Source organism: Pseudopipra pipra, chromosome 2 (genome assembly GCF_036250125.1).
Source record: "Pseudopipra pipra isolate bDixPip1 chromosome 2, bDixPip1.hap1, whole genome shotgun sequence".
NCBI lineage: Eukaryota > Metazoa > Chordata > Aves > Passeriformes > Pipridae > Pseudopipra > Pseudopipra pipra.
Window position 1 is genome coordinate 30,008,534 of NC_087550.1, and position 26,299 is coordinate 30,034,832.

General features: G+C 45.2%; 1 protein-coding gene across 2 annotated transcripts; it reads right to left on the reverse strand.

Annotated features, from left to right (window-relative positions):
• Positions 1-3,961: 3,961 nt before the first annotated feature.
• MFAP5 (microfibril associated protein 5) lies at positions 3,962-26,299 on the reverse strand. Of its 2 annotated transcripts, none has more exons than XM_064644799.1 (10): positions 24,929-26,299; positions 15,484-15,627; positions 15,030-15,092; positions 12,218-12,265; positions 11,127-11,162; positions 9,678-9,713; positions 8,844-8,879; positions 8,026-8,113; positions 7,080-7,153; positions 3,962-6,485 (listed from the first exon to the last, which is right to left on the reverse strand). In XM_064644799.1, exons 3-10 carry the CDS (start codon positions 15,088-15,090, stop codon positions 6,364-6,366), a joined length of 501 nt encoding a protein of 166 aa, XP_064500869.1. In that variant the 5' UTR covers positions 15,091-15,092; positions 15,484-15,627; positions 24,929-26,299; the 3' UTR covers positions 3,962-6,363. The 2 variants fall into 2 exon arrangements, with proteins under 2 accessions (XP_064500869.1, XP_064500870.1); XM_064644800.1 differs by lacking the exon at positions 24,929-26,299 and adding an exon at positions 16,829-19,865.

Sequence of the window (26,299 nt, forward strand, 5' to 3'; positions counted from 1 at the left end):
ACTACAAAGATAGCAGCTGATGGACAATGACAGCCAAGAGAGATGGTGTGTAATGACAGTGCTGGGTTCAAGCAATGCTGATGAGAAAATTACTTGTCATCACAGCATGGAGAGTCTCAGGAATGACTATGTTCCCACTGCACCAGGCAGAAAATAAACTCTTTTGAACCCTACCTCCACATCAAGGACCAGCCTGGAGGCTAAGTGTCTGCTGTGGAAGAAGACAAGTTTTATTTGTTAATCCATGATAGTGTCCAATGCAGCTTCTGCCAGCCAATCTGTGCTATTTGGTACCAGAGGAGACACACAGTGAGATGTAAGCATTTTCTAGTGGGTGTATTTTCTAATACCACATGGCTTTGGTGCTATGAGGGAGCAGTTGGAGCAGAAAGTCACACAGGAATGCCTTCAGTATGAAAAGGCTTTGTAGATATAAGACACCCAATATAAGAGACGTCATGCTGACCTGTGCATCAGCATGAACCCAAAATCTTGTTCAAAACATCATACTGGTAGGCTGTGCTGCCTGTCGTGTTTGAAACAACTGCTGCTGCTGCATGTGCCACTGCTTCTCCAGGCTCTGAGATACTGGCTAAGATGCCAGAGAAGGTGGCAGGAGGATCCAAACCCTGCAAGACCCCAGTTTCCAGTTGGACTGACTATGAAAGCAATGACTGTTTGCCAGAAGCACAGAACTTTCTCTCACCACTCTGAAAGGGAACTGAAGCCTGCACAGTACAGAAGGACAACAGCTGCACCAGGCTGGGTGGACAAAAGCAGTACAGGAGAACTTGGTACTTTTAGCTCCTTTAAACTCAACAAGCCAAGAGAAAGGTGCCAAGAAGACAGCAAAAGCCAAGAACCACCTGGTCCTTGACTGGCACTGCAAAGAAGCCCTGATTATCTGTGGCTGCAACATAAGTCCCAAGGAAAGCCAAGAAACTGGCAGCCACTATGACCAAAAAAGCAATCAAGAGCTACAGAATATGAAAAGTGACAGACCAAAAAAGGCAAAGATCCAGCTAAGGGCAAAACAGTGAAACCCAAGGCTACCAAACCAAAGGCAGAGAAATTGAAAGTGACCTCAGGGTGAGAAAGTAGTGCACAAGTAGATGCTGTATGAGCATAGAAAAAGTGGCCTGCTGCAGAGCCATAGACTGCAAATCCTTAATTTAACCACTGATTTTTGTCATGTTTTGCATTTTTTAATAGAGTTTCTCCAAAGGAAGAGAATTAATTTTAATAATTTAAATGCCTTGTTTTGCAATAAAACTCGGGCTTTGTATGAACTAAATATTTCTTCTTGCTATTTTCTTCAAATGTCTGCAGCAGTGTTGTAGGGGAGAGAGTTTGCTCAGAGGTGCACAGCAAAAAGAACAGAGGCAAATGATGAATGCTGCAACAAAGAAATTTCTGATCTGTCATCAGGAAACTATTCTCCATCTTAAGCGTGGTGCAGCATTGGAACAGATTGAGGATTCTCCATCCTTGCTGACTTTTTCAAAATTCACCTGGACAAGGCTCTGAGTGATCTTATTAGTTTGAAGGTAGCTCTGTGTGCTAACTTTCAGTATAATTTTATCTATTATCCTAACTGGGGAGGTATACAATCTCAATATCAACATTTATTTAAAAAAATGCATAGCTTCATGTACATTTATTCTTATATTTAAGTAGGTGAGATCTGACGTTACTTATTAGCTAGACATATTGAATTATATGTTTCTCTATTACATATTTTTGTTAATGTCTAATTTGTGACAGGCTGTATTTGTATGGATATTGCAATATTAGTAAAATTTACAAACCAGCATTCTGATAGATAATTTATTCATTAAATGAATTTAATGTTTTTTACCAATTCACTTTTTTATATACTTCAGCATAGTAGCAATGAGTACATAAACTGATATAATTTATATTATTGAAAATATTTTTATTTGAAAAAATAATTTACATTAATAGCAAAAGTAGACAATCAAATACCTTTGTGATGTTTCACACAACTTTTTTTATAACTTCTTTTAATGGACTGAAATCCAGCTCTCTATTTTGTAGGAGTTTATTCCAACTTGCTGCACTACAGGGGCTATGGATAGCAAGGAACAGAGAGAAAAGAGCAGGATGCTGAAGATCAGAGAGCAGGAAGTGAAGAGATTCAGAAATGGAATTCAGATTTCCTGTGCCCTGTCAAGGGACTGTTCACAGCTGGATGAAGGAACACTGTCAAACAATGTCAGACCATGTGGTGCCAGGAGTCAATGTTATAGGATTGTGTGCCTTTAAAATCTTTGGGGGGAAAAACCCAACCACAACTTTTTTTTTTTTCTCTAATTTTTAAGTCCCTTTTGGTTTCCAGCCAGCTATTCTTTGTTTAATAGGGGTGCTTTTTTTGGATAAGCTGCAAGCACCAGTCCCCTCAGTGAAGGGCAAGCCCACACCCCAGCCAGAAGGATGCTCTTAAGGGATCCCTCCAAGCTGAGATGCCCGATGTCAACATATTTTGTTCATGTTGTGGGTTATTGCGGAAAGATTCAGGAAACATGGAGCTTCTAGGTGACATGGCAGCTGCTTCCAACAGGGGACCGAGCATCAGAACACTGGCCCTCAAACAGCAGCCTTCAAACTGGCAACACTGCTCAGTAGTGGGGAGCCGTGACAGTAAAAGGAGCAGGAACAACCATTGTGTCGGAAGTGACCGCAGGACATCTAACTCCTGCTCCAGGTCAGAAGTTTGTGAAAATCAGCCACAAACGCAGGACTATGTTTCTAAAACAGGCCTCTGGCAGCTTTCTTTGTGGCTAGCCCAACTGCATGAACAGCAGACCTAGCTGGAGCTGTATTTAAAACCACTGCCCTGGCTTATAAGAGAAGGCTCTATCCAGAGACCAGCAACCATGGCAATTCAGTTTGGAATGGCAGGGAAGGTAAATCTGTGTATGGAATAAGTGCTAATGAAGGTGGGAAAGTGTGTCTGCAGACTCCAGTGCTGTAAGAAAAGGGAAGGATAAACTGAATCACAAAAATCTGATGGCACACACAGCCAGTGGAAAGTGCCAATAGAGGGACACTGCACAGGTCAAGAGCTCATGAGACAGAGCAGGGTTTGGCCTGTGTAGGTGGGAGCAACATCTACAGTCACTGGGGGTGAGGCTGTTTCCATTATAACAGTCCAAGACAGGGACACCACAGCATCAGCCAGGAAGGGGCATTGCTTCTAGGGGATAGCACTGTGCAATAATCTGCATTGTGTGGTTTAGTCCTGAAGTCCTATGGGACACTGTCAGAGGCACTTTAATGGGTAATTTGGGCCACAGCCACTTTTGTTCTAGAAATACCATCTAAATGCAGACCTCACTGCTTGCACATGAACACACTGCCTAGAGTGCCCCAAACTCTGAGTGCTCTATCTTTTCAATGAAAATATGATGCACAGTCAGTGCCTGATGAATCTATGCAAAAATCAGAAAATCAATGAAAGAGAAATTCTTCTAATCCTTTTGACCTAGATATGTAATTTTCCCATTATTGAGTTAAATGGCTGTAGTGAACAAATTCTTCTTCACTCATGTGATAGTTAGCACAGCTCTTCTCTTATTTCAGTCACCTTACCATTTTACTTGGAGATGTTAATTCTTTACCAGAAAGTCATGGCACATGCACAGTGAAAAGATGTGTTTTCAGTACAAATTTAATGGGCTGGGAGGAGTTATCCTTGTGTTCAGCAGCTACTGTCAGGAAAATCTAGCACAGCTATGTTGGAGCAAATTTTATGTTTCTCTAGAAAAAATAATGACTTCCCAGGAAGACCTGTGATTCATGAGTGAAGGGAGGGTGGCAGCAGAGGACTAGGCTAGCAGGGAGTAAAAAGGTCCAAATGACAGATTTGGGTTGGAGTCAAGTTTCCTCACAAATCTGGAGGAAATACAGCAAGTGACAAATAGACCCAAACACGTGAGAGTTGCCAAGAATAATAGGAAATAAATTTTCCTTTAATACGCATTATATAGACTCTAGCATTAAAACAATGTTCTCCTGGACAGGAGCACCTCTTCCTGACCCTGCTGAAAGCAAGCAACAGAAAGGCTTCTAACTACTTCCCAAACTGTATGAATGTTAAATTTCTATATGCTGTACAGGAGCTATGTTACACAGCTATATATCTATATCAACTTATAGTCAACTCTAAATACAAAGTGGAGACTTGGCCTAGTCCAATTTCCAAGATGTCCCTCTAATATCTCGTCTCCATCCTACCTTCCTCCACACAGGCAATTTTCAGAGGTATCCCATCATGGAAGTCAGTGACTGCCAGTGGCTTGAATTTCTGTGAGATCAAGCTCTCAGTGACCTCCTTTCTACAGAAACATGCACTCTCTCAGCACAGAGAAATTCCTCCTCCATACCTAGTCTCCAGAGCCTAGACTGAGGAGGAGCATCATTCCCTGAGTAGGGGTGCAATGCTCCTATGTATAGGATGAAATTCCAGACACTGCATAACTTGAAGTTCTTTCTCCTGTGTACTGGCTTAATACAGGGAGATTCAGCCCGTCTATGGACAATTTTGACCTCATATGGAACAAATCTGTCTGCACAGGGTGTCTTCTCCTACAGAGAGGATGTAAACAGCTTATTGACGCATACAGCAGAAATCCTAGTCCAGGTGAGAGGGTCTTACATTAATTGTTTTACTCTTTTTCACAAGAGACATCTGCCTCTGTGCAGCAAACTGTCCCTGATATTGTGTGATCCTGGCTCTGTGCAGGAGAGCAGTGTCTCTTGCAAGGGTGAATGGTACTCTGTTCAGCAGCAGAGTATATTATGTGATGGGGGTGAATGCCTAATCTGGCGAACTGGCTCTCTGTTAGTTGGGAACAACACAGAGGTCCTAGAGACAGGGTCTTGCTGATCTGCTGCAGTGCTCCAGTGCCTCACAGAATCATGCCACTGAGAGTCACACAGAATAATTAATACAGTTCAGACTGCTCTTCCCCACTTACCCTACCCAGTGTCATCATGTAAACTGCCCATATACCTGGAAATGTTCTCCATATATCTGGAATACAAAGTTCTTGAGCAGACCAGACATCCAGTGCTACCAGAGTAATTGTTCTCCCCAGGCTGGCCTGCCTCTATAAGCACTTGTATCTGCAGATATGTTTACCTTCCCCATCAGCACCTGGCTCTGTACAGGTCAGCAAAGTCAGAGAACCTGCAGGAAAATCCCAGGTCCCTGATAACCAGGGATCCCAGATAATGATTCTTCTCTCACATCTGATTCCAGTTTGTGACTCCTTTCTGCTTTGTGCAGAAGCTTCCAGGTCAAGAGGTAGGAACTCAAGTGGAGATATTGAAAGCAAGCTCAGCAACTGGAGAGTGTGGAGGTAGCCAGACCAAGACAAGACACCAGGACAAGCTAATTCATTGCAAGTTCCCCGTACTGTCAGGACATGCAGGTTCTTCATGGGCTTTCTTGGGCTTAGGAGTGGAGACAGCCATAATTACTGCTCTGTGGAACTTGCCTGGAATGGACATCAAGAGATGTCTTCAATGGGAAGGGAGGGACAAGAATAGGGGAGAGGAGATGAGGGAGTGTAAGAGGCAGCACTCTGTTCCAACATAATCTTCTCGAGAAAATATAATGCCATACTAAATCCAGAATTCTTCCTTTCGGTAGCAGTTGTGTGTGAGGGAGGCAATGGGCTTGGGACAAAGAACTTCCCAGAGGGAGTTATAAATGATCTGTTGCCATCCAGGGGCAATGAGGTTTGCCTTGGGTTCAGGATAGCTCATCTCCCATTTCTGTCACTTCTCTGATGCCAGCAGACACAAGGAGGAGATTGTGCTATCACACAACAAACGCAGTGGCTCAGGAGAATCAGAGAGGCTCAGGCTGACTAACAATATCTGAGCTCATACTGATGCCATTGCAAGAAAGAAAGGGCAGGAGTCCTAGGGCCTAGTCCTAGTTTGTACTCCTCCACATGAAATGCAGCTTAGGGCATCTGTACCACTGGAGAGGACTACATCCTGTCCCCATACAGAATATTCCTCCAGGGACAAAGCAAGAGAAGATGCAGCACATTTATAAGAACCTCTGGGAAATGAGCAGCTCGTGGCCTGCCAGACAGAGGGAAAGGAGGGAGCATCTTCTATCCTCAGCAACAGATTTTAAAGATGAGCCACCATAACAGACTAGCAGAGTACTCTGTGTACTGCAGCACCTGAAGAAGAGAATGTAGGGGAAGGCATAGAAGCAAGAAAATGGTGGGGAAATCACAAACAAGAAGGACTTGTCTTGGGTAGGTAGTGGGTGAGGATTTCTCTTCTCTTCCTTCCTTTTCCTCTCCTGCTGTTGGGAGCTCACAGAGCATCAGGCCTTCCATGCTGCTGCTCCAGGAGCTGTCTGCAAGGGAGAGGCAGGGGTTGCCCAGATCGGCGGAGACGTCGAGGAGGAAGGCCAGCCAGCTGGCGACAGATCTCATCTGAAGACATAGCAGACACACACAAGTTGACAGATAATCAAAGCTTCCTTCAAATTCTTCACTACTAGAATAGCTAAAGGTACATCCTTCACTGCATCTATAGAAACTGTTGAAACTGCTGAATTCTCATATACATGAGGCACGCAAAACAGGTCCTTAGGCTTTTATGAATTTCTTTCTGGCTTTATTCATGTACGATACATACTAAAATCACTGGTATTTTGCTGCAACAAAGACTTCATAAAAAATCTAGACTGGATCCGGTTTCTATTCATGACCAGAAATACTGATATTTACTCTTGAACCTCAAAGGAATACAACTCTGAGTAAGAGTGTGTTTGGGGCTAGTAGAGCACGATCAAGATGGAGGAATACAGAGCTATCATACTTCTTGTTAGTACAATATCTACTTCCCATTTTATTTGGTCATGTTTTTTGTGTACTGGATCTAAGACTGCATTGCATTAGAGCTCCTTCACACAAAGTCCAGGGAAACTACTACATACAGATTGGAGTCCAAGCTAACTAGTTAGCTTAGAGACTCTATCAGATGGCTGCAGCTATTCTTCTAGGCTAGCTTGTGATATCACTCACCTTGCATGACCTCATTCTCCTTGCAGACAATGCGAGAGCACACCTCCTTGTTTATTATGTACATGCGACGCACACTGAGGGATCGCCAGGGTCAGTAGCGAGAGGCACAGGGACCCAAAGAAAGAAAAAAGGGATACAGGCAATAAACATATATATTCACTGATGAGAAGGCAAGTCCTAAATTTTTATGATTAGTTACCCTAGATTAAGGCTGCCATCAATAGCAAAGTAATCTTGGCAAAGGCTTCATAAAATCTTAGAATCATAGAAAGGTTTGGGTTAGAAGGGACCTTCAAGATCATCTTGTTCCAACCCACTGTCATGGGCAGGGACACCTTCCACTAGATCAGGTTGCTCAAAGCCCCGTCCAACCTGGCCTTTAACAATTCCAGGGACTGGGCATTCACAATTTCTCTAGACAATCTGTTCCTGTGTCTCATCACCTTCTGCATAAAGAATTTCTACCTAACATCTAATCTAAATTTCTCCTCTTTTAGTTCAAAACCATTCCCTCTTGTCCTCTCACCATTTGCCTGTGCAAAAAGCTGCTCTCCCTCCTTTTTATAAACTCCCTTCAGGTACTGGAAGGCTGCAATAAGGTCTCTCTGGAGCCTTCTCTTCTCCAGGCTGAACAACCCCAGCTCTCTTAGCCTGTCTTCAAAGGAGAGGTGCTCTATCCTTCTGATTATCTTCATGGCCCTATAAATGGCCAAATACCTTAAATATGGATTACAATATAGGGCACATTACAGTTCCTTAGTGCTGCACAGATAATAGTAATTGTGCTGTTTTAAATAATCACAGAAAAAGGACACTCTGGGGATAGGATTCATCTCACCAACTGGTTCCCAGAGGCCTCTAGTCTTCAAAAGGAACAATTGCTTAACTGGGTATACCATTTCTGGAGATTTTTTAAGGCATTTCTTAGGGACTGCTTGTTTCTTACCTTGTAACACAGAGGTAGCTGATACACTGCTTTACTGGTTTGTGAACAGAGTACAGGCGCGTGCAAGGGAACTTTTCTTCACGACAATCTGGGAACACACACACACAAACACATTGGTGCAATCCAGCATCACTGGCAGGCGAACTCATTCTGGCACAGATATCACTTCATCACTAGGTACTGTCCTCCAGGATTCTAGGGAAGGCCTCCAGCCTCTATTGTCCTCTCTCTTGTGAGAGATGGGTATGGTTTAGAGAATAGGAAAATAATGCAGACATTTCTGCATGTGATACCCTTGCCTCATAGGACAAAAGCAAGGGAAAATTGAGTGAAATGCAAAACAAGCTCACTGGGCATACTGAATACAGGAGCACATGCTGTAAGGCTGACAGACAAATAAATAAAATGTAAATTGTAGTTGCGTATTTAAGACGTGTTTCTAATAGATCTGCAATATCTCATTTCAGGACACGAATTTAGTTCCTTTTTTTCTGGACAATCAACCCTATAGCTAACTATGATGGGTTTCCCCGTTTTTCATTCTGAAATGCCAGGTATTGGCCAATGACAATGGCACAATATTGACCCAGTGTATCTGGTCAGGTGATCTGCCACTTCCTCCCTTCCCAGGCATGCCAACCAGGAGAAGGCTGCAGTTTCCACTACCATAATTCTCCAGTACTTCTAACTCAAGAAACAATTGAAAGCAATTTTCCAGGAGACAAAGCTCAGTGCTCAGCCAGCACTTGCCTGGAGAGGTAACAGGGTGGGTGAAAGTGGGTTTGGGAGGGAATGCAGGCAGCAAACTTAAAACATACCTGATGAAGCCGTTGCAGTTTCACTGTCAGACAGAACTGGAAGACAGAGGGTAGCAAAGTTAGTTAGTTACCGTAATTTCTTCCTAGATATGCGCTATATCAAAACAAATACCTGGAAAGGTCTTTCAAGAGCCCTCCACTGTAACTTCCAAGGTGGGAAAAGATTTAATTGTTACTAACATGAAACCATAAGAGAAGGTACAAATCCAATAAGAATCTAGTGCCAACTACTCAGCCAATAATGGTAAAAATCTGCCCAAGCTTTCCCATAAAGCACTACCATTACTGTTCAAAATTACACTATAAGGACATCTTCACTTAAAATTCAAAAGGTCAGGTAAATTTATTTAGTTGCTGAAATTACTATTTATCTAAACAAGAAGTGAAGGAGCCTGTGACTGCCTCTTCCTAAGGAATAGTGACACCTTTAAAAAACAGCATCCCCAAGACCTCTAGTTCTTTAATGTCCATGACAAAGGATCAGAAGAAGGTTGATTTGTTATTCCTTATAATAAAGTAACCCATCTATACCACAGCAAACCAGTACATTTTATAATTTGCCCAGTAACAAACTGCAAAGGAATTCAGAGAACTGACTGCCAGGTGCAAGTTTTCATCAACAGTTAGAGAGGACTTTTACTTCTGCTCACGTGCCATAGTGTCAGCCAGAAACATAGACAAAACACATGTGCACAAGGGAAAATGAGTCTTTTGGGTGTTGGGGCTGTGCTTAGGGGCAGTCAGAGATGGCAGGATTCTGGGTGTGCAAGGGACTGTGCAAGGAGAGGGAAGAAGGGTCTACAACATGTGGTTGTGAACTGAGAATAAACTTACCGGAAGGAGGAACTGCAGGTGGTGTAACAGCTGCAGCTGGAAAAAGAGAAGATGTTCTGAAAGATCTTAATTTGAGCTTTTGGCATGATAGGATGCTGCAGAGCAAAGATGGGTCCCAATGGTACATCCTTTGTGAAGAATTTTTCTTGATCCCTCAATAATAAGCATTTCAAAGCCCAAGCATTTCAAAGTTTGCTGCAAAGGCTTCACCTTTAGTCTTTTCAGTTTTAGATGTAGGTTAGTCACCACCAGTTTGGTCTAGACACTAAGTCTTATCTACACTCATACAGACTGTCAGGTCTCATATACTGAACACAATTGCTTTCACCTCCCATCCCACCCAGGATGTGTATACAATATGTTTCTTCCAGTTTTCTCTTCCAGTGAGTGATGTCCCGTGACAGCTTGACCCACAATAAATACTCCAGACAGATCATGAACAGAATCAGGGCAGAGGACAGATTATGGAACTGATGTCCTGGAAAACAAGACACCATTCTCAGATGAGCTCTCCTACACACACAGCACACTTCCCAGAAACAGCCATGCATAGCTGCCTCTCTTTGGACCATATCATTGACCAGATGTGTTCCCCCTCTCCCTTCCCTGTCTGGTCTTCCCAGCCTCAGGGGGATGTTGAGACTGCTTCAGCAGGGAGAGAAACCAGTCATGCCAGCTTTGAAACCAGACTCATATGGAAAAAGTGGGGAGGCTCCTTCTTGAGCCTCCTTCCCTCCATTGCCTGTTGTTGCAAATGCCTATACTCCCATCAGCTCTGTGTCCTTCCCCTGAGGTTATCTCCACTCTCTAAGGAGACACACTGCATGCTGTAAGTGTTCATCTTCCAAGTCCTCCATCTACCCTACCTTTGCTGCCCCCAAGTGACACAGCCGCAGGCACACTGGGGAAGACAGTACTAAAAGAACAGTACGTCCACTTCCTGATCCCAACACCGCTCAGAGTTTGCTTTACTACTGTCTTGCAGGGTTTTTTTGCCACCTCTGTCTCCTGAGCATCAAGCACATGTGCTACCTGCCAGCAGACACACACACAACCTGTGTCCCAGTGCTGCTCAGTTTGAACCTGTCCAATTTCTCACCCTCGTCATTTAGTCTCTTTGTTTCTGCCACCTTCTGTGGAAGACAAGGCTGAGTGAGCTTGGAATTTCATGGCTTCCTGCAGTGCAAACATCTTCAGAGAGCTCTGCTACACTAGGTGAGATTGGCATTTCCTCAGAGAACAGACCATTAAGTCACCCTAAATTAATCTCCCTGCATAGAGCACAGAAAAGATTCCCAGACAGCCGCAAACACTGGAAGAACACTGCTAGATGTCGAAAGTGGGAAGAGTGGTTTCTGGGCATAATGAGTAATTTCTGGGTGTGTGTAGGCAGAAGTACAGATGAAAAGGGAAAAAGAAGCATGAAGATGCCAAGGGATAGGAGCTTACCAGGGCTGCTGAGAAGAGAGGCAGGGGTAACATCACCTGGAAAAGAGAGAATGTTCTTAAGAAAGCTTGTCTTTACTTTGTGGTCCTTTATATAGCCAGCCATAGCTAGCTTGAATTACCTTGGCTGCCATCACAGGCTCATGAGACAGTGCGATCCAGTCCAGTAAATCCATAAACAAACACAGTGCCCCCATCCCACCCGTATCTGTTCCCTTTGTCAGTGACTGGCCTGGAACTGGATTTTTTAGTGCACATGTTGCATAAACCCATACTGAATTCTGGGTGCATATTCTGACTTCTCAGATACAGCCATTTTAGGCATCTTGGTGGGAAAGAAAGATGTCTGAAATGAAGGTGCTGATGGCTCCTACAGCAGCAGGACAGACAGCTGAGGCACCCACTGCAGGGAAGGAGGGAGGCAGCTCTAAAACTTAGTCTTGGCTGCAGAAATTCATCAGCAGATGAGTTTCTTTGAAAGGCAAGTAATGGCAAAACTGAGGTGGAAGGATAAAGGGATAAAGTGATGGAGGGATAAAGTGTGAAGGAAAGGGAAACTTGGAGGACATGTTTTGGACTGCCTTCTGAATAGTTTTCTGGAAAGCCCCAGATACTACATGACAGGATCGTAGCTGAAAGATGTCTGAAGGCTTAGCCAGGGGCTTCAGTTTGAAGAAAAGGCAGGCCCTTGTGGTTCTTCTGGTGCTGAAGCACAATGCAAACATACATTCATTTTATATTACCATGTCACAGAAATGGATAAAGGTCCAGAGGGATAAAGCAATTCACCCCCAACAACAAAGCCAGTATGAAGACCACTCAGTATCCTTTCCCAGTGGCCTCACTGCTAAAGCAGCACTTGTGCACTTCAGCTAAATGTTCAGGACCCCTACACCAGCAAATTATTTGTAAAGAGCACAAAACATTTACCAAGTTGTCTTGGAGGGCTTGTTCAATCTTCCCTGAAAAGTAAGCTCACAGTGTCAGAGGTAAAGAAACAAAGAACAGTATTTGCTAATAAACAGGCTGTAACTCCATGGGACAATGGAGTCACATGAGCAACCTTCAGCACACAATATGCCTGTAATACTTACCAGTTGCACTTTCTGGTTCTTGCCCATTGACCACCCATGGAAACCAGTCTGCAAGAAAAGAAGAGAGGAGAGTGAAGAAAGACAGAGATTTCTACAGTCTGCAGGCTTTGTGAAATTTTTATGAGACATTTATCTATCCAGGAGACACCACTGCCCTCTGCTGAAGGGAGAAATCTCTTCACTCTGCCTCAGCCTCCACTGCTGGCTGGGTTTGTTGTTTAAAGACTCATGGACACAGCGGGTCCTGATCCGAACCCTGTTGCTTCCACGAGGGTCAATGGCTGGGCATAGGGACAAGTTAGTAAATACCTCCAGACCTCCTACCAGATTTTGCATTTCTGAAACCCCATTTGATGCATTTTGAAAAAAAATCCATGTGGCCTCCATACTCTGGAGGCTGGTCAAAATCCCTATATTCATTTTATAAAAGAGGAAACTGAGTCATGGAAATTATTTACTTGGGGTCACGGATTGGTACAGTAAGAAACAGACTGCAGGTTTTGTATCTCCTTAGGCAAATAATTATCTGGTCCATCATCCTGCTTGGGTATAGAGCACAGAGCAGATGATCTTTCCCTTTTCTGCACCTGGGTGCACTGGAGAGGGGGAACAATGAAGGCTTGCTTGGCTGTGCATGCTGTGTGGAAGAGAAGAAACTGAAACTGGGCTAGACTGTTTGTTTGTCCAAATATAAAGGGCGAGAGAGCTGCTTCCTACAGCAGCTAGGAACAGGAAAGTATTTCCTGCAAGCCACAGAGGAGGGAAATGTCTGCATAACTGGAGTGGGATGAAGGAAGGAGTTGGCAGGAAAAAGCCACAGATCTGGGGCACTGCAGGGATGTGTGCATGATCAGCCCAAAAAACATTACACCCCGCTATGTCTTGTGAACTCAGCCTTTAGCTTTCTGTTCTTAATGTTCTTCTTTTACCCCACCATGTGGGTAAAAAATATTGGCTCTGGAGCTTCTGTCTTAGTTTTTCCATGTTCCAAGAACAGTTACTTGCAGACTGCAGAGGGACTCTTGGGACCCCTACAAAATCCTGCTTTGCAGCATTACAGGAGTTGTTGGACCCTGATATTCTCTTCCCCACCCAGCTGCCAGCAACAGCTCAGCTGCTGGCAATTAACCCAGGGAGAGCCAGACATGTATAATAACTTAATTGCACAATTTAATGCAGCCCAAAACTTTCCCTGTTCTGGCTAATCTCTTAATTGTAACATTTAGAGAAGTAAGTGGTAGTGAACACTTTCTCACTTGTTTCTGATGCAAAAGGAAGGACACAAATTCTGAAACCATTGCAGAAGCCAGCAGTGCCGGATTTGAAGAGACATATAGAAAAGGCAGGGAGGCTCTCCCCTCTTTTCTAACATTGAAAAGTCAGATCTTACTAGTTTGGTGGTTTTTTTTCCTCCCTAGGAGCTAACTAGAAAACTGATATAATTCTAAAACAACAGGACATAAAGTGAAGTGAAATCTCTGCATATGAGGTGAGGAGATAAAACAGGTGACTTTCTTATCCTATTTTCAATTACTTCAATTTATATTTGCTATTGTACCAAATTCATATGTTTTATAAACAACTGGAGTCTATTCTCCAAGTTGCAGTAAATTCATCCTTGAGGTCTAAAACTGCAACTCTAACTCACTGAATCTGTAGCTTACCCCAAAACAAAAGAAGCAGTGAGAGATCAGCTGATAGTTCCTGTTATTTTCCAAGTTAAAATAAACAAACAAACAAACACAAACAGAACTGCTAAAACAAAATACACAAAAGTAAGAAATATTCCTTTCAGGCCTCCTTCATTCATCATAAAAACCACAGGCTTCTTTTTTTCCCCCTTAACTTTGTAGGGCACCTACAAACTCATCTCTTGGATGCCTCACCTCCCCACTTCACATTCGTAAATATGACATTGTCTACTGTGCACCTTTAAAGGAGAAAGTGCTATTTGGAGCAGAATCAGGCTTCAGCATGAGGGGAGGACCAAAGAAGGTATTGCAATAACCTGATTTGAATGTGATAGGTAGTTAGGTAATCACCTCTCTCCCACATAGAGTCTTTCCTGGGTGAAACTTTATCTGTTCATTGAAATTCATCTTCTTTCACTGTCTGTCCTGAGTCTTCCAATTGTAATGTCTGATGCTGTCCTTTTGTTTTGGGTTTTTTGTGCTTTTTTTTTGTTTTAAACAAATTTGATCCCACCTGAATTTTTGCCAAAGTAGCTCCAAGCAAACAAAATTACGGAGCAACAAAACAGAGTAACAACATCCACTACCACCAAAAGCAAAAAGTCGTCTGAACTACAGAGGTTAGGTTTCTCAAAACAGCTGTACAAAGAACTACAAAACCTTCCAGCAGCCGAGTGGCCTGAAATGGGGTCATTCCAGCAGGAACTACTAGTGACAGCAAATGTGTCATAACTATGACAGAACAAATTTTGTGGAGCACTGGGAAATGCCCTGAATACACAGGTGGTACACCAGTAAGCATAAAGCACACCTAACTCTCTTTCTCAAACTGACCCGGCTGTTTTGCTTACATAAACATCCCTGAAGTGGAGGCTGTAGATCTTTGTCTCTTGTGACTCCCAGTACTTACTGGAGACTGTCACAGATGAGAACCTGTTTCCAGTTTCTAATTTTTCCTTACAGCCCTATATCCACCTCGCCTTTCCTGTTCGGTACTTCCCCTTTCACTGCCCATCTACATGTCTCTGTCTTTCTTCTTAGGTCATTGCTTATTAGTCTGTGTAGGAAATTCTGTGGGGCACAGCTGGGGAAGAAATCCTCCCCCTGGCATAAGGACTCACCAGCTGGGGACAAGAAGAGTGCCAAGAGACACAACAGTATACAGGTTCCAGAGTTCTTCATCCCTGCGGAGTTGAGGAGAGAGCAGTCAGAGGAAAGCTAAGGCAGGAACTGGAGTAAGCTCCCCCACAGCACAGAAACTTTGCTTGCTATCCTCCATTTCCCTCTCAACACCATTTGGTCTTCCCAGCCTCCTTCCTGTGTCCTTCCTCATCTGGCCAGTTTTCCAGGTGTTTCAGAAATATTCTGGACTGAACTTATCACCTGCTTTCTTCCTCTTTCCATCTCCTTCCCCCAGGCCCCATCTTTTTTCTCATTCAGGTGGCTAAGCCCCACTCCACACATACATCCAGCATGCAAAGAAAAGTTTCCCCCACATTATCTCTCTCCATTCTCCTCTACTTTTAAGTTATTTTGAGGAGCACTGAGACAATAGATAGGGTCCCCATCACTTACTGCAGCCCTCAGCTTCCACTCCCTTCGGCAGCAAACGTTCTGTCTTTCCCCTTCGGTGTCCCCCCCACTTTAGCTATTGGGTAAATCACATGCAGCCACACCCGGAATACGTTCTCCTTTTGGTTGTCTTCAAAAATACAATTTCTGGGAAAAAAAAAAAAAAAAGCCAGCGAGATGGAGGGACATGGTGTCATCATGCATCTGGAATGAGGGGGGGGGAGCGAGAAGCAGCTGCCCACACCCTCATTCCGGAGTTTATTGTCCTCCGAAGGGCTCCTCCCATTCCCCCAGGATGGCCCAGCACCAGGGATGGATTCTTGGGTCTGTGTTGCACACTGGTGTCCCATTTCGTCCTTCCCTCCAGCACACTCCCGCTTCTCCTCACGCCGCTACCTCTAGCCACGATTCCCCACTCAGCTGCGGCCTCTTCCCACCCCAGTCCTTCTGTCCTCTTCCCCGTTTCCCTGCGCGCCTCTCGCCCGGGGACAGTGCAGAACCGCATCCCATGTACCCACAGGATGGGGGGGTGGGAGCAGCCGTGTCCCGCGGGGACCGAGCGCGGGCGGCGGGACGGGGGGCACACGGCGGGGGCACACGGCGAGGGGCAGGCGGGCAATCGACGGGCAGCAGCAGCGGTGACATCACCCCGCTGCCCCGCCAGGGCGGGGCTGGAGCCTCCCGGCTGGATGGAGGGAAGGGGCTCCCGCCTGGACCAGGCTGGTGGCGGGGAGGGGGCACGGGGAGCAGGTACCGCCCACGGGGCCTGTTCTGCAGCGCCGCTGCCTGTCTGTGTGCAAAAAATAGGAAAAAAAAATAATTAAAAAAAGGTAAAAAAGTAGGAAAGTGAGGGAGACAAACTGAGAAGGGAAGAATGGGACCTGACCTTCACTGCCATCCTCCTGACTCCCCTGTGCCTCCACTCTGCATTTTATAAGCCCCAATAGAATAGCCACTCTCCCCTAACCCTTCCTCCAACAGCCCCTGCATCCCTCATCTCCTGTTGCTTTTGCTGACTTATTTTCCCTTTGTTGTTTCTGTAACTAGTCCTCTGGATCTGAGGAGGCACTGGATGAGCTTCAAGGCACAGTCTCAGTCCTGAAGCCAAGGAGAAATCTAGGAAATGACCCCACTCCCTCTCTCATCTAGCAATGAAACCTTGTAGGGGAAAGCTGTGTCCCCTAAGGCTCATCGTTAGCTTGTTCTCAACTAAATGCAGACTAGAAATAAAATTCTATAATGCTTTATACAAAGTTACTAAAGGAAATTCTCACTATGTCCTCTCTGCCACAGGAGACTCAGAAGAGTTTTGCCCACATGTGATATAACTGATGTCACCACTTCTTACCTGATAGTGGCTGAGCATTGGGTGTGGCAGTGCTCAAGAGGGAAATGACTGCTCCTTCTTATTTCTGGTCCTCCCAAGGCCCCTGGAGGATGCACCATTGGTGGACCGTACTAGAGGAGGGATAGAGGGGATGGGGAAAGCTAGGAATTTCCCTGGTACCAGGACAGCCTTCTGGAGCCAAACAGCATTGCACTTTTTCACTGGAGCGAACATTTGCACTTTCAGAGACCAGCTAAAACTGGGTGCATTGGAAACGCTGGTGAGGTCATTACACAACAAAAAGAATGTGATGGAAGTTATAACCACACCTCAGGTTGAGTAATCCTCTAAGATTCTTGGCTTTTACTGGAAGTCCACATATCAGTATGTTTGGGTTACAATACTCCACACACCTTGGTTTGGTTTTTGTTTTTCTCTGTACTTCTGTGTTGTCATTCAAGCCTCCGTTACTGCTTAACGGGATAAATAAAACATCCTGAAGACTTTGTGAGTTTTGAACACATTTATTAGGAAACTTTCATTGATGCCAAATGTTTTGGTCTACCGATGTGCTGATGTACCACCATCTCCCACAGAGCACAGGATTCACAACCAATCTTGGGCAAAGTTTCTGCTGATTGCTTCTGAGCTTTAAATCCTTCTTTCTAACTGGAAGACTGTGTCCTCCCCCAGCAGCTCGGTGTGGGTAGACCCGTGGTGCTAGCAGTACGCCTCCATTTGTAGAGCTTGGTCGATGCTCCTGGTGATGGAATCGCTGGCTAAGAAGCAGTTCAGTATTTTACAGGCCAGACAAGCCGCGGAGAAATAGCTGGAGGTATCATGCTGCTCTTGCTCGCGGTGGACACCGGAGGGAGCCGCAGCACAATGGCATGAGAACGCCCCTTTTTTCTCTTGCAGTCCAGGCACACACTTCAAGAGATGTGGCTCTGCGTCTGCAGGCCTCCATCTGGCATGAAGTATCTCCTCTTAGCTCTCCTAATTGTCTACTGGATTCACAACTGTTTAATCGGTTTGCTTTTTGAGACAGAAAAGAATCTTGGTTTTTTTTCCCCCATCCTTGCCCCATGACATTGACAAAGGTAGTTGGACAGCCCTCACAGCTAGGAGATATGAAAAATTAACATCCTTCTGCACCTTCCCTTCTCATTCACCCTGTTGCTGTCTTGTGATTTGTGGGCTGCTGTCCTCCATCACAGGGTATCCTGGGGACATCTATAGCTGATGACTCAAGATAAAGCACTCTTCCTTCTAAAAATTCAGGTATCAAGGCCACAGTATGGTGTGACGAACTGTGCTGCAGTAAAAGGCATGGGTGACTCATAAAGGAAACACATATTCCCTAAGTGCTGACTCCAGTGCCTGTAGGTGTTTACCTAAGATCAGAAGCAGTGACAGTGATTCAGCAAAAAGTTATTTTCCTTCCCAGTTGGTACTGATCCCATTATGTTACCAGGGATGCTATAGTGATAGTAGCATGGATAAGACACAAAACTGGCCTTCCTAGAAATTAAAATCACCTGATGCATTTCACCCCAGAGACTTCTGTGTCTCAGCGGACGGGTGAGTGATCCTGAGGCATACTATTTGTATAGGTCTTAGACCAGCATTTAAATTCCTACTGATTTCTTTCCCCTTCCTTCTTTGTCTTCTTGGCCTTCACATATCCTCACGGCAACTGGGCATTAAGTTACATCCGACTGATAAGAAATTAATGAACTGCTGTAAGATATGTGAATGTATCATGTCAATAATGCAGGACTACTAGTCATGTGAATTGGGGCTGAAATGAATTTTCTTGGGTCCCACACTGCTGATGGGCTCCACTAATACCTGAGGTCTGACATCATCCTGCAGTTGTTCTGCAGGTTTTGCTGAGGTCATCAGAGGGAAGGGACATGAGTTCAAGGCCTGATCCATCTATCCCCAATTTTTGGAGATTCACATCTGACTTTGTATCCAACCCACTGCAGAAGTGCAAACACTGCAAAGTGCAGCAGCCTGGACACAATTTGTCTCTTTTTGACTCGTAGTCATGCTTTCTGTTGTCCCATCTACAAAAATAAGGAATTCTTCACCCCTCTATTTCCAAATCAACAAGGCAGTGCTTAGAGGGCATACAGTCTTGCAGTCACAAAATGCACTAAGATAGTCCATGAAACTCTGATTAATACCCACTCAGCTCCTTCAAATCAGTTCAACACTGTGAAGAACTGACCACAAGAAGAGGAAATCAGTGAGCTCTTTGCTATTGGTTGGTGACAGCCACAAGCTTCAGGCCTTTCCTGGACAAGGTGGTTATGGTGAATTGCCAGAATTTTCCTTCTTCATTTGCTGTGCTTTGGTGTTTCCTTTGCTGCTCTTTTTGTAGTTCTTACTATCATAAACATAGTTCCTTTCTGATCCTTTGTACTGTCTCAGGGCCAATTTCTCCTGGCTGTTTCACCTGTTCCTCCATATTCCCCTTTCTTCAAGCAGCTGAGCTCAAATATGGCTTCTCTCACAGAACATTTTCCAAGACTGCTCTCTCAGGGGGACAGGTAACACTTTAAGCTTAACAAATATATAAATCCCTCATGTAAGCCCAGTATATGTGTCCATACAGAGTCTGGAGTACACAGAACACCATATTTAATTTAACTGGTGCAACTTTTCCATACAGACAAGACTGTAGCCACAAGTAAAATGCCAGTAAAGACATGATGGATTCCCCCTCCCCTTCTCCCATCTCTTCTGGACAGCACAAACCCTGGAGCGAAGCCAGCAGGATTAACCCTCTTGTTGCAGCACAGTGATCAAGCACTGGAGCAGTAACCAGAGCTGGCTAAAGAAGTCACTGCTGGGAAGCAGAGCGGTGTCTTACTCCTACACAGAGAGGTTCACTAGAGCCGGTCCAGCAGAGATGAAATCACAGTTGAGCTTTCCAAACAATACAGTATCTGTCTCATTTGAGGTCCAGTCTTTTGTACCATTTGTATTGTCTTTTAGTAGTCCTCTAAGGTGGAACAGATTTTAGTGGGTTTTTTTTTACCTTTACAGTCCAAAAGGGGGCCTCTGGTGGTCTAGTGGTTAGAGTGCAGGACTCGCACCGCTGCGACCCGGGTTCAATTCCCGGCCCCCTGGGCAGCTGGAGCTCGTCAGCCTTGTATGGCAATCCAGCTACGTCCTGGGTGGGCTCAGTTCAGCGCACGCTGTGTCTCACCTGAAAAATCCACTGCGCAGGCTCGAAGGGTTTATGACCTTTCCCAAATCTTCGCTTGCGAAGACTGGCCATTATTAGTCCAAAACCAGGAGTGGTGCCCCTCTAGCCCTCCTCCCAAGAAAATCAGCTCCAAAAATCCAAAAATCACACACTGAAAAGGCTACTCCAATGTTTAGTGTTGCAGTGCTGACATGTACATCATTCTGAGATCCTCACACAGCTCCATGAGTGCAGTAGTGGGGCTATGGGGAGTACTGGATTTTAAAATATGTGATGAAACTGGGGCAGCTCGCAGTGCCTGAATTGGACACACCCTTTCAATTAAAAGAGGCATCAGAGTGAGAGAGGTATACAGGTCCATGCTTACAGAGAGGTTTCATGTGCACATAGAGAGACTGGGAGAAGAAATAGCAATTAAAAAGAAAATAAAGCAAAAGTATAGATATCATATTATATTAATTATATTGAAAAATTGAATACCTGTAAATTTTTAAACACCATTGAGGAAGGGGCAAAATTGGCAATTTTAAAAGCCATTTGCTTTAAATTCTTTAACATTTAGAAAAGATCTGTTGTCAAAACCTTTTCTTAAATTGGCCACATCCAAAATATACAAACTGTTGAAGTCCTTCTCAGTGTCAGCATTCACAGCACTCACCCTGCTTCTAATAGGACATAATAAAGAAGAACAACAGTTGCACCGAGTAGAAGAAATGCAAATGAAGCTACCTGTTAGCAGACAAACTGATAAAAGTTCATATTGTGGGGAAAATTAGGAGGCACCATTTTCAGGTTTTTATGCCTCCATTTCCTATATCCCTCCATTCACTGGGACTGTAAAGTCTGCCTTTTATCATCATTTATGTTTTGTTCTACAGTTGACATTAGAGAAATCTGAACAAAGATTTTGGGCATTACCGAAACTGCAGTGGTATAAATCACTGTCTCTCCTGTAGGTACTGCTGACTTCAACCAGATCACTTGAATTTTCTTCTGACCTTCCCCATGTATAGTGACTGTTCTAACTCAATGGCAGACTGAAACTAAGGCAAGCAATGTTAACGAAAATCTGTCCTAATGTGATATGTATATGCATAAAGGGCCTGCACTGCTCTAGCTACCTCAGTTTTAAAGAGATGAAAACAACAACCATTCTGTATCAACCTCAACAGCACCTTCACAAGATGCCTGTAAAAGAGCAACAATGTTGGTAGCTGAAAAACCTAATTGGATACTATTATAATAATTTCTTGCCTCTGTCCATCAATGCAGCTGCCCTGATATGTATCTTTTTATGAAAAAGGACTTCAACTATTCAGCCATTATGCTCTCGTTCTTAGAATAAAAAAACACATTGGAATTTTATTTGCATGCAGCTGTAAAGAATATTTGCATTCAAAACAAAGCCCACTGGCTTTGCTTGTTAAGCTATCTAAATGTTATTTCATATCAACCGAACCTCCTTAGCAAGGCTCCTCTGGCTATTTATTGTATCCTCCTTGAGTTTTCTTGCCATGCTTGCCTTCTCAGGTTTCTCACCAATTTAATTCTTGGGGTTTTTTTGCTATGTTTTCCTTTTCCTGCCCCTAGTCTTTTTTCTTCCCCTATTGCTGCATTTATTCCTATATTTCTGTATATGCCTTTTTCTTTCTTGATTTTTTTTCCTTTTCCTCCCCTTAGTGCTCTTTCTCCCGGTTTTTCTATCTGAACAAGCTTTTCTGACTCTGGCATTCTCTCTGTCTCCTTGGTTTCCTTTCAGTTGCCCAGTCGCCCTCACTGGAATGTTGGCAGAAACATATTTTTCTTTGAAAACAAAGAGACTAAATAAGTAAATGGATAAATAAAATAGCTGGGAGCAGATGGGAGGTTTCAGTTCTGGAATGGTCTGTATTCTGTGAGCTTTTCTCACTTCTTAGCAAAGGAGGAGATAGTTGCACTCCCTGCCCACCCACCCCCAGCCTCACAGGGAGCCAGGCTTCCCCCTCCCCTGGCGTGAGGACCTTGCTGGGAGTGATGGATTGCACTGCAGTGAGGGCTTGAAGCACTGCAGGGAGAGAAGGGGGAGGGATGGGGAAGGACGGGAGGGAGGGAACAAGGGAGGAGACACGCTGGCAGCGTCAGGCCAGGAAGGATGTAGCTGGGCTGATGAGAAGAGAGGGGGGGGGGAGGCTGGAAAACGGGAATTGGGAGGGCATGGCGGGGGTGGGCGTGCGTTTCTGCAGGCAGCACGGCTCCGAGCAGATTGGTGAGCCCAGGAATGATGGAGACAAGGCAGTGTGGGCAAAGCTGTCACTGGGCAGCGGGGGAGACGGGCAGGGAAAAGGGAAAAGGGATATGGAATGGGAAGAGGGATAAAAAGTCAGAGAAAGTAAGGCTTTGACTGTACAGCAACGACAAAAGGACACAACTCTCGCAATCTAGATTTCCTTGGAGCTATAACAGAGGAGGCAATGTTGATGTAGAACACTGAAAAGGTCAAACAAGACCATTCATTCAGCAAACGGTCATTCAGCAAATCGTACTGAAATGGGCTTTCATTGCATTCCAAAGGGTGGTAACAGCATGACCTTTGGGCAGTAGCGAGGTACATCTGTACCGCCGAAGCTACTGGCGATGGTGAGCTTGCAGCGTCTGGCTGCAGCAGCTTATTGCCCTGTGGATTTTGGCAAGGAGGACGCGCGTCCTTTTGCCTGGGCACTGTGAGGAATGCAGATGACCTCCCCACTGCACCAATTGCAAGTGCTGAGACATCACTTGTCATTGTTTGTTGACTTTCACGCTTCTCTTCTTCCTTATTTTAATATACATTTCTCCATCTGTTCCTTATTCATTGCCCAGATTTTTTTCTCCATTTCCATCCAGCCTCCTTTCTCCATTATTAACATCTTTTTTTTTTTTCCCCCTCAATTCTCCTCCAGCATTACCTTCCTCCCTTCCTTCCTTTCTCTCTGCCCTTTCGCGGACGTCCCCCTGCCCACCCCGAGGCGCAGCGCTGGGAAGGGGCTCGGCGGGCGCTCGGCGGCGGATGCTGGGGGCTCGGGGCTGGGGGAGGATGGGGAGCGGGGCGGGTCTGCTAGCAGCCCTGCGACAGGCCTGCAGGACGCTGCCCCGCCCCTGCAACTTCGCAGAAAGACCCCTCCGCCTTCCATCCACTCGCTCCCCTCTGGATATAACTGGCTCTCCGCCCCCCATCGCACTGCACCAGCTGCGCTTTCCAGCTACGCTGACCTAGTTCTGGCCTCCCTGAGAGGCACCTCTGTCCCCCTCCTCCCTTAGCACCTGGCCTTAGCACAGGAGGAAAGGGGAGGAAAGGCTCCCTCACACCGCAGGGAGCCTCCTAAGCACAGTTCCTATCATGGCGTCGGACCTTGCGAGAGGAGACCAGAACTGGAGATGCAGGAGCCCGCCCCTCAGTCACCTCTATCGGCTCAAGGCAGGCAAGGGGCGATGGGTGTGTAGGCACACCAGCAAGGTGGCGAGAGGGGGTATCAGAGTTAGATGAAGAAAAGATGAAGAAACAACTCCCCACGAATGAGAGAAGTCTTGGAAAAAACCCCAGATTGCCTGCTCTCATCAGATCTGGGCACAGAACTGCCGGACAGAAGAGGATAACATCAACACGATGGGGATAAACTCGGAGACATTCAACCTGCTGCCTGAAGCTCTTTAGCTCGCAGGGCAGATGTTTATCAGACTTAATGCAGCAGAGTGCCTGCGAGGTATAGCCACCCTGTGGTTGCATCAGATCCTTCCCAACAGGCACTGAAATCTTAAGTCATCACTGCAACAGCATTCATCAAAAGACAATGGAGAAAGAGACAGAAAAGGGCAAAACAGGAGTCAAAAAGAGGTAAAGGAACAGGAAAGAAAACCAGGCAGGCAGGAACTTTCTCAAGATGGTAAAGGAAAAATGCAGACTGAGAAAAACAGCTGGAAAAGGGGCCAGGCAGATGACAAGGAGTGGCAGAAGGGAGATACAGAGAAAAGGAAGTATTTTCCTTTCAAATGACTGTTTCCATCGAAAGCACATTCATCTTTTTGTCCAGCTCCTCAGTACTGTTCCCTGTTTCCCTGCAGCAGAACGGCAACTTAGTTGGGGGAAATGCACTCCTGTCTTCTGGAACTGGGAGCTGCTGGTTATATACCAACCTTTGAAGCTTACCAGCTGCTATTCACCCATTCCTTTGTTTCTGCCTGTAACTCTGCCCGCCTGGGCTTCTTTGTGTCTCGCAGTTCTCAAACTGTTCCCAGAATAAGGATAACAGAAGCCTCTGACCTTCTCCAAAGTTACTTATTCAATTAGATGCATGCTCTCCTCCCTTATGTCCCCAAATGTTGTTGTCTGGCAGGAAAATTCTTGCAATGCCCCTCTGAGCCCCTTTCTTCTGTCAGGATTGTGCCCTGAGCCTGAGCCTCCTTTCAAATGCTGGGAACAAGGGGGTTCCCATTCCTTCTATTCCACCACCTGCACAGACCACTGTTATTTTGTCTCAGTATTTACAGCAAAATAATTATTTCCCCCGCAGCAGTCTGCTGGCTTCCTTCCCACCGCCTGGCATAGGAAACGGGCAGTCGCGCCCTCCCCCTCCCCGCGCGTTCGGCACTTGCCGCCTCTCCACTCCAGGACCAGCAGGGATGCAGGGCTCCCTGAACCGCCCTACACGGGCAGCAGCACCCCGGCTTCCCCAGCCCTAGTGCCCCCCTCCCGGTCCCCCCGCCTCGGGGCACTCCAAAGCCCGGGCGGCGCTGCCGCCGGCGGGACGGCGGTGCTGTCAGCCGGCCTGGCGGCAGAGACCTCGCCGCCGCCGGTCGCAGCCGGGCTGCGGGCAGGGTTTATTCAGAGACAGCGGTGGGTCCGGTGGGATGAAGCACATGGAGCCAGGCACGTGTGACGGACTTACCTGCAAGCTGGGGTGTTGCATTCTGGAGGGTATGGTGCTGGGTAAAATGTTTTTGGGACTCAGTGAAACCTGGAACCTTCTGCAGACCCCCTTAGCAGGGTGTCCTTTGTATTAGCAGTACTGTCTCCATTTTCTGCTATCTTACAGTACTTTATTCAGAACAGCAATTAGTATAACAGGCAGAACCAATGAGAAACTGAGGTTGTATGAAAATAAAGATGATTTTGCACCATTTGGCATAGTCCTCATTTTACATGGTATGAAACAAGAATGATACAGCCATTTCTTGTTGAAACACAGTCCAGAACTTGTTTCCCTCCATGGGACCATCTGTGTTCATATGTGAACCCAAGCATTCATGTGTGAACACAGGCATTTACCTTGCCTTATACATAATTTTTTATTATGCAGTCATCCAAGCAGGAAGCAAAAACATCGCTATGAGATTCGGCCGACCAAATGAGTAGCTACTGAAGACACAGGGAGCACACAGTCAGCATGCAGGGAAATGGGTATAAATAATTAGGCCTAGCAATATCTGCAGGTTGGATTTTCCACCATTTTTCCATCACAAGGTCACCAGAGACAGCATATGAAACTTTACAGTGTGAAAAACGGGATAATGTCCTGCAGACTTTGGCTTCAGGACTAAACAGCTGGTTTGCAGTTTTAGTGAACTCAGTGACAAAAGATATTTCATGGAATCAACCGTGAAATCAGATTTTGCATACATTAAGGCTTTGGACCAGTCCTTACATTATGCATTACAGAGTGCATGGGAAAAATCTCAAAAGAAAGGTGCCAGGAATCTTTAGTGTTCAGAGGCGTCCATTCCTTGCTGCTACTACAATTATATTTCTTCCCTAAAGGGTGAAGCTTGGTATTCTGGATCACTGACACACTCCCCAGTATTGTCCTTGCACTATTAAATAGTAGGAATTCTGTCCTGAGAATGAGATTTATGTGTAACAGGAAAGGCCTCACCTTTACTGTTTAGAAAATAATAGAAAAAAGAGGTCTTGCCTAATTCTAGGGAAGTATAACATCTACATCCAACTCAGCTGCAGTGACAACTCTTCAAAAAAAACCAATTCAAAAGCTTCTGCAGCAGTGGGCACATCCTGGGTGGGCATGTCCTGAGTAGTAAATTGACCCTTTCTCCTGCTCTAGCTTTCCAAGAAATAGTAAAAGATTTTCAGGACTCCTTCCAAACTCAGGTTTCTAGATGATGGGAAATTGTTCTAGAGATATAGGTTATCCAACCTGTGACAAAGTACGACATACTACAACTCCAGTAACTCAACGAACAGCAATAAAAAGGATACAAGGCGACATTTTGCATGTGAGAGAGCTATGAAGGTAAATGGCAGT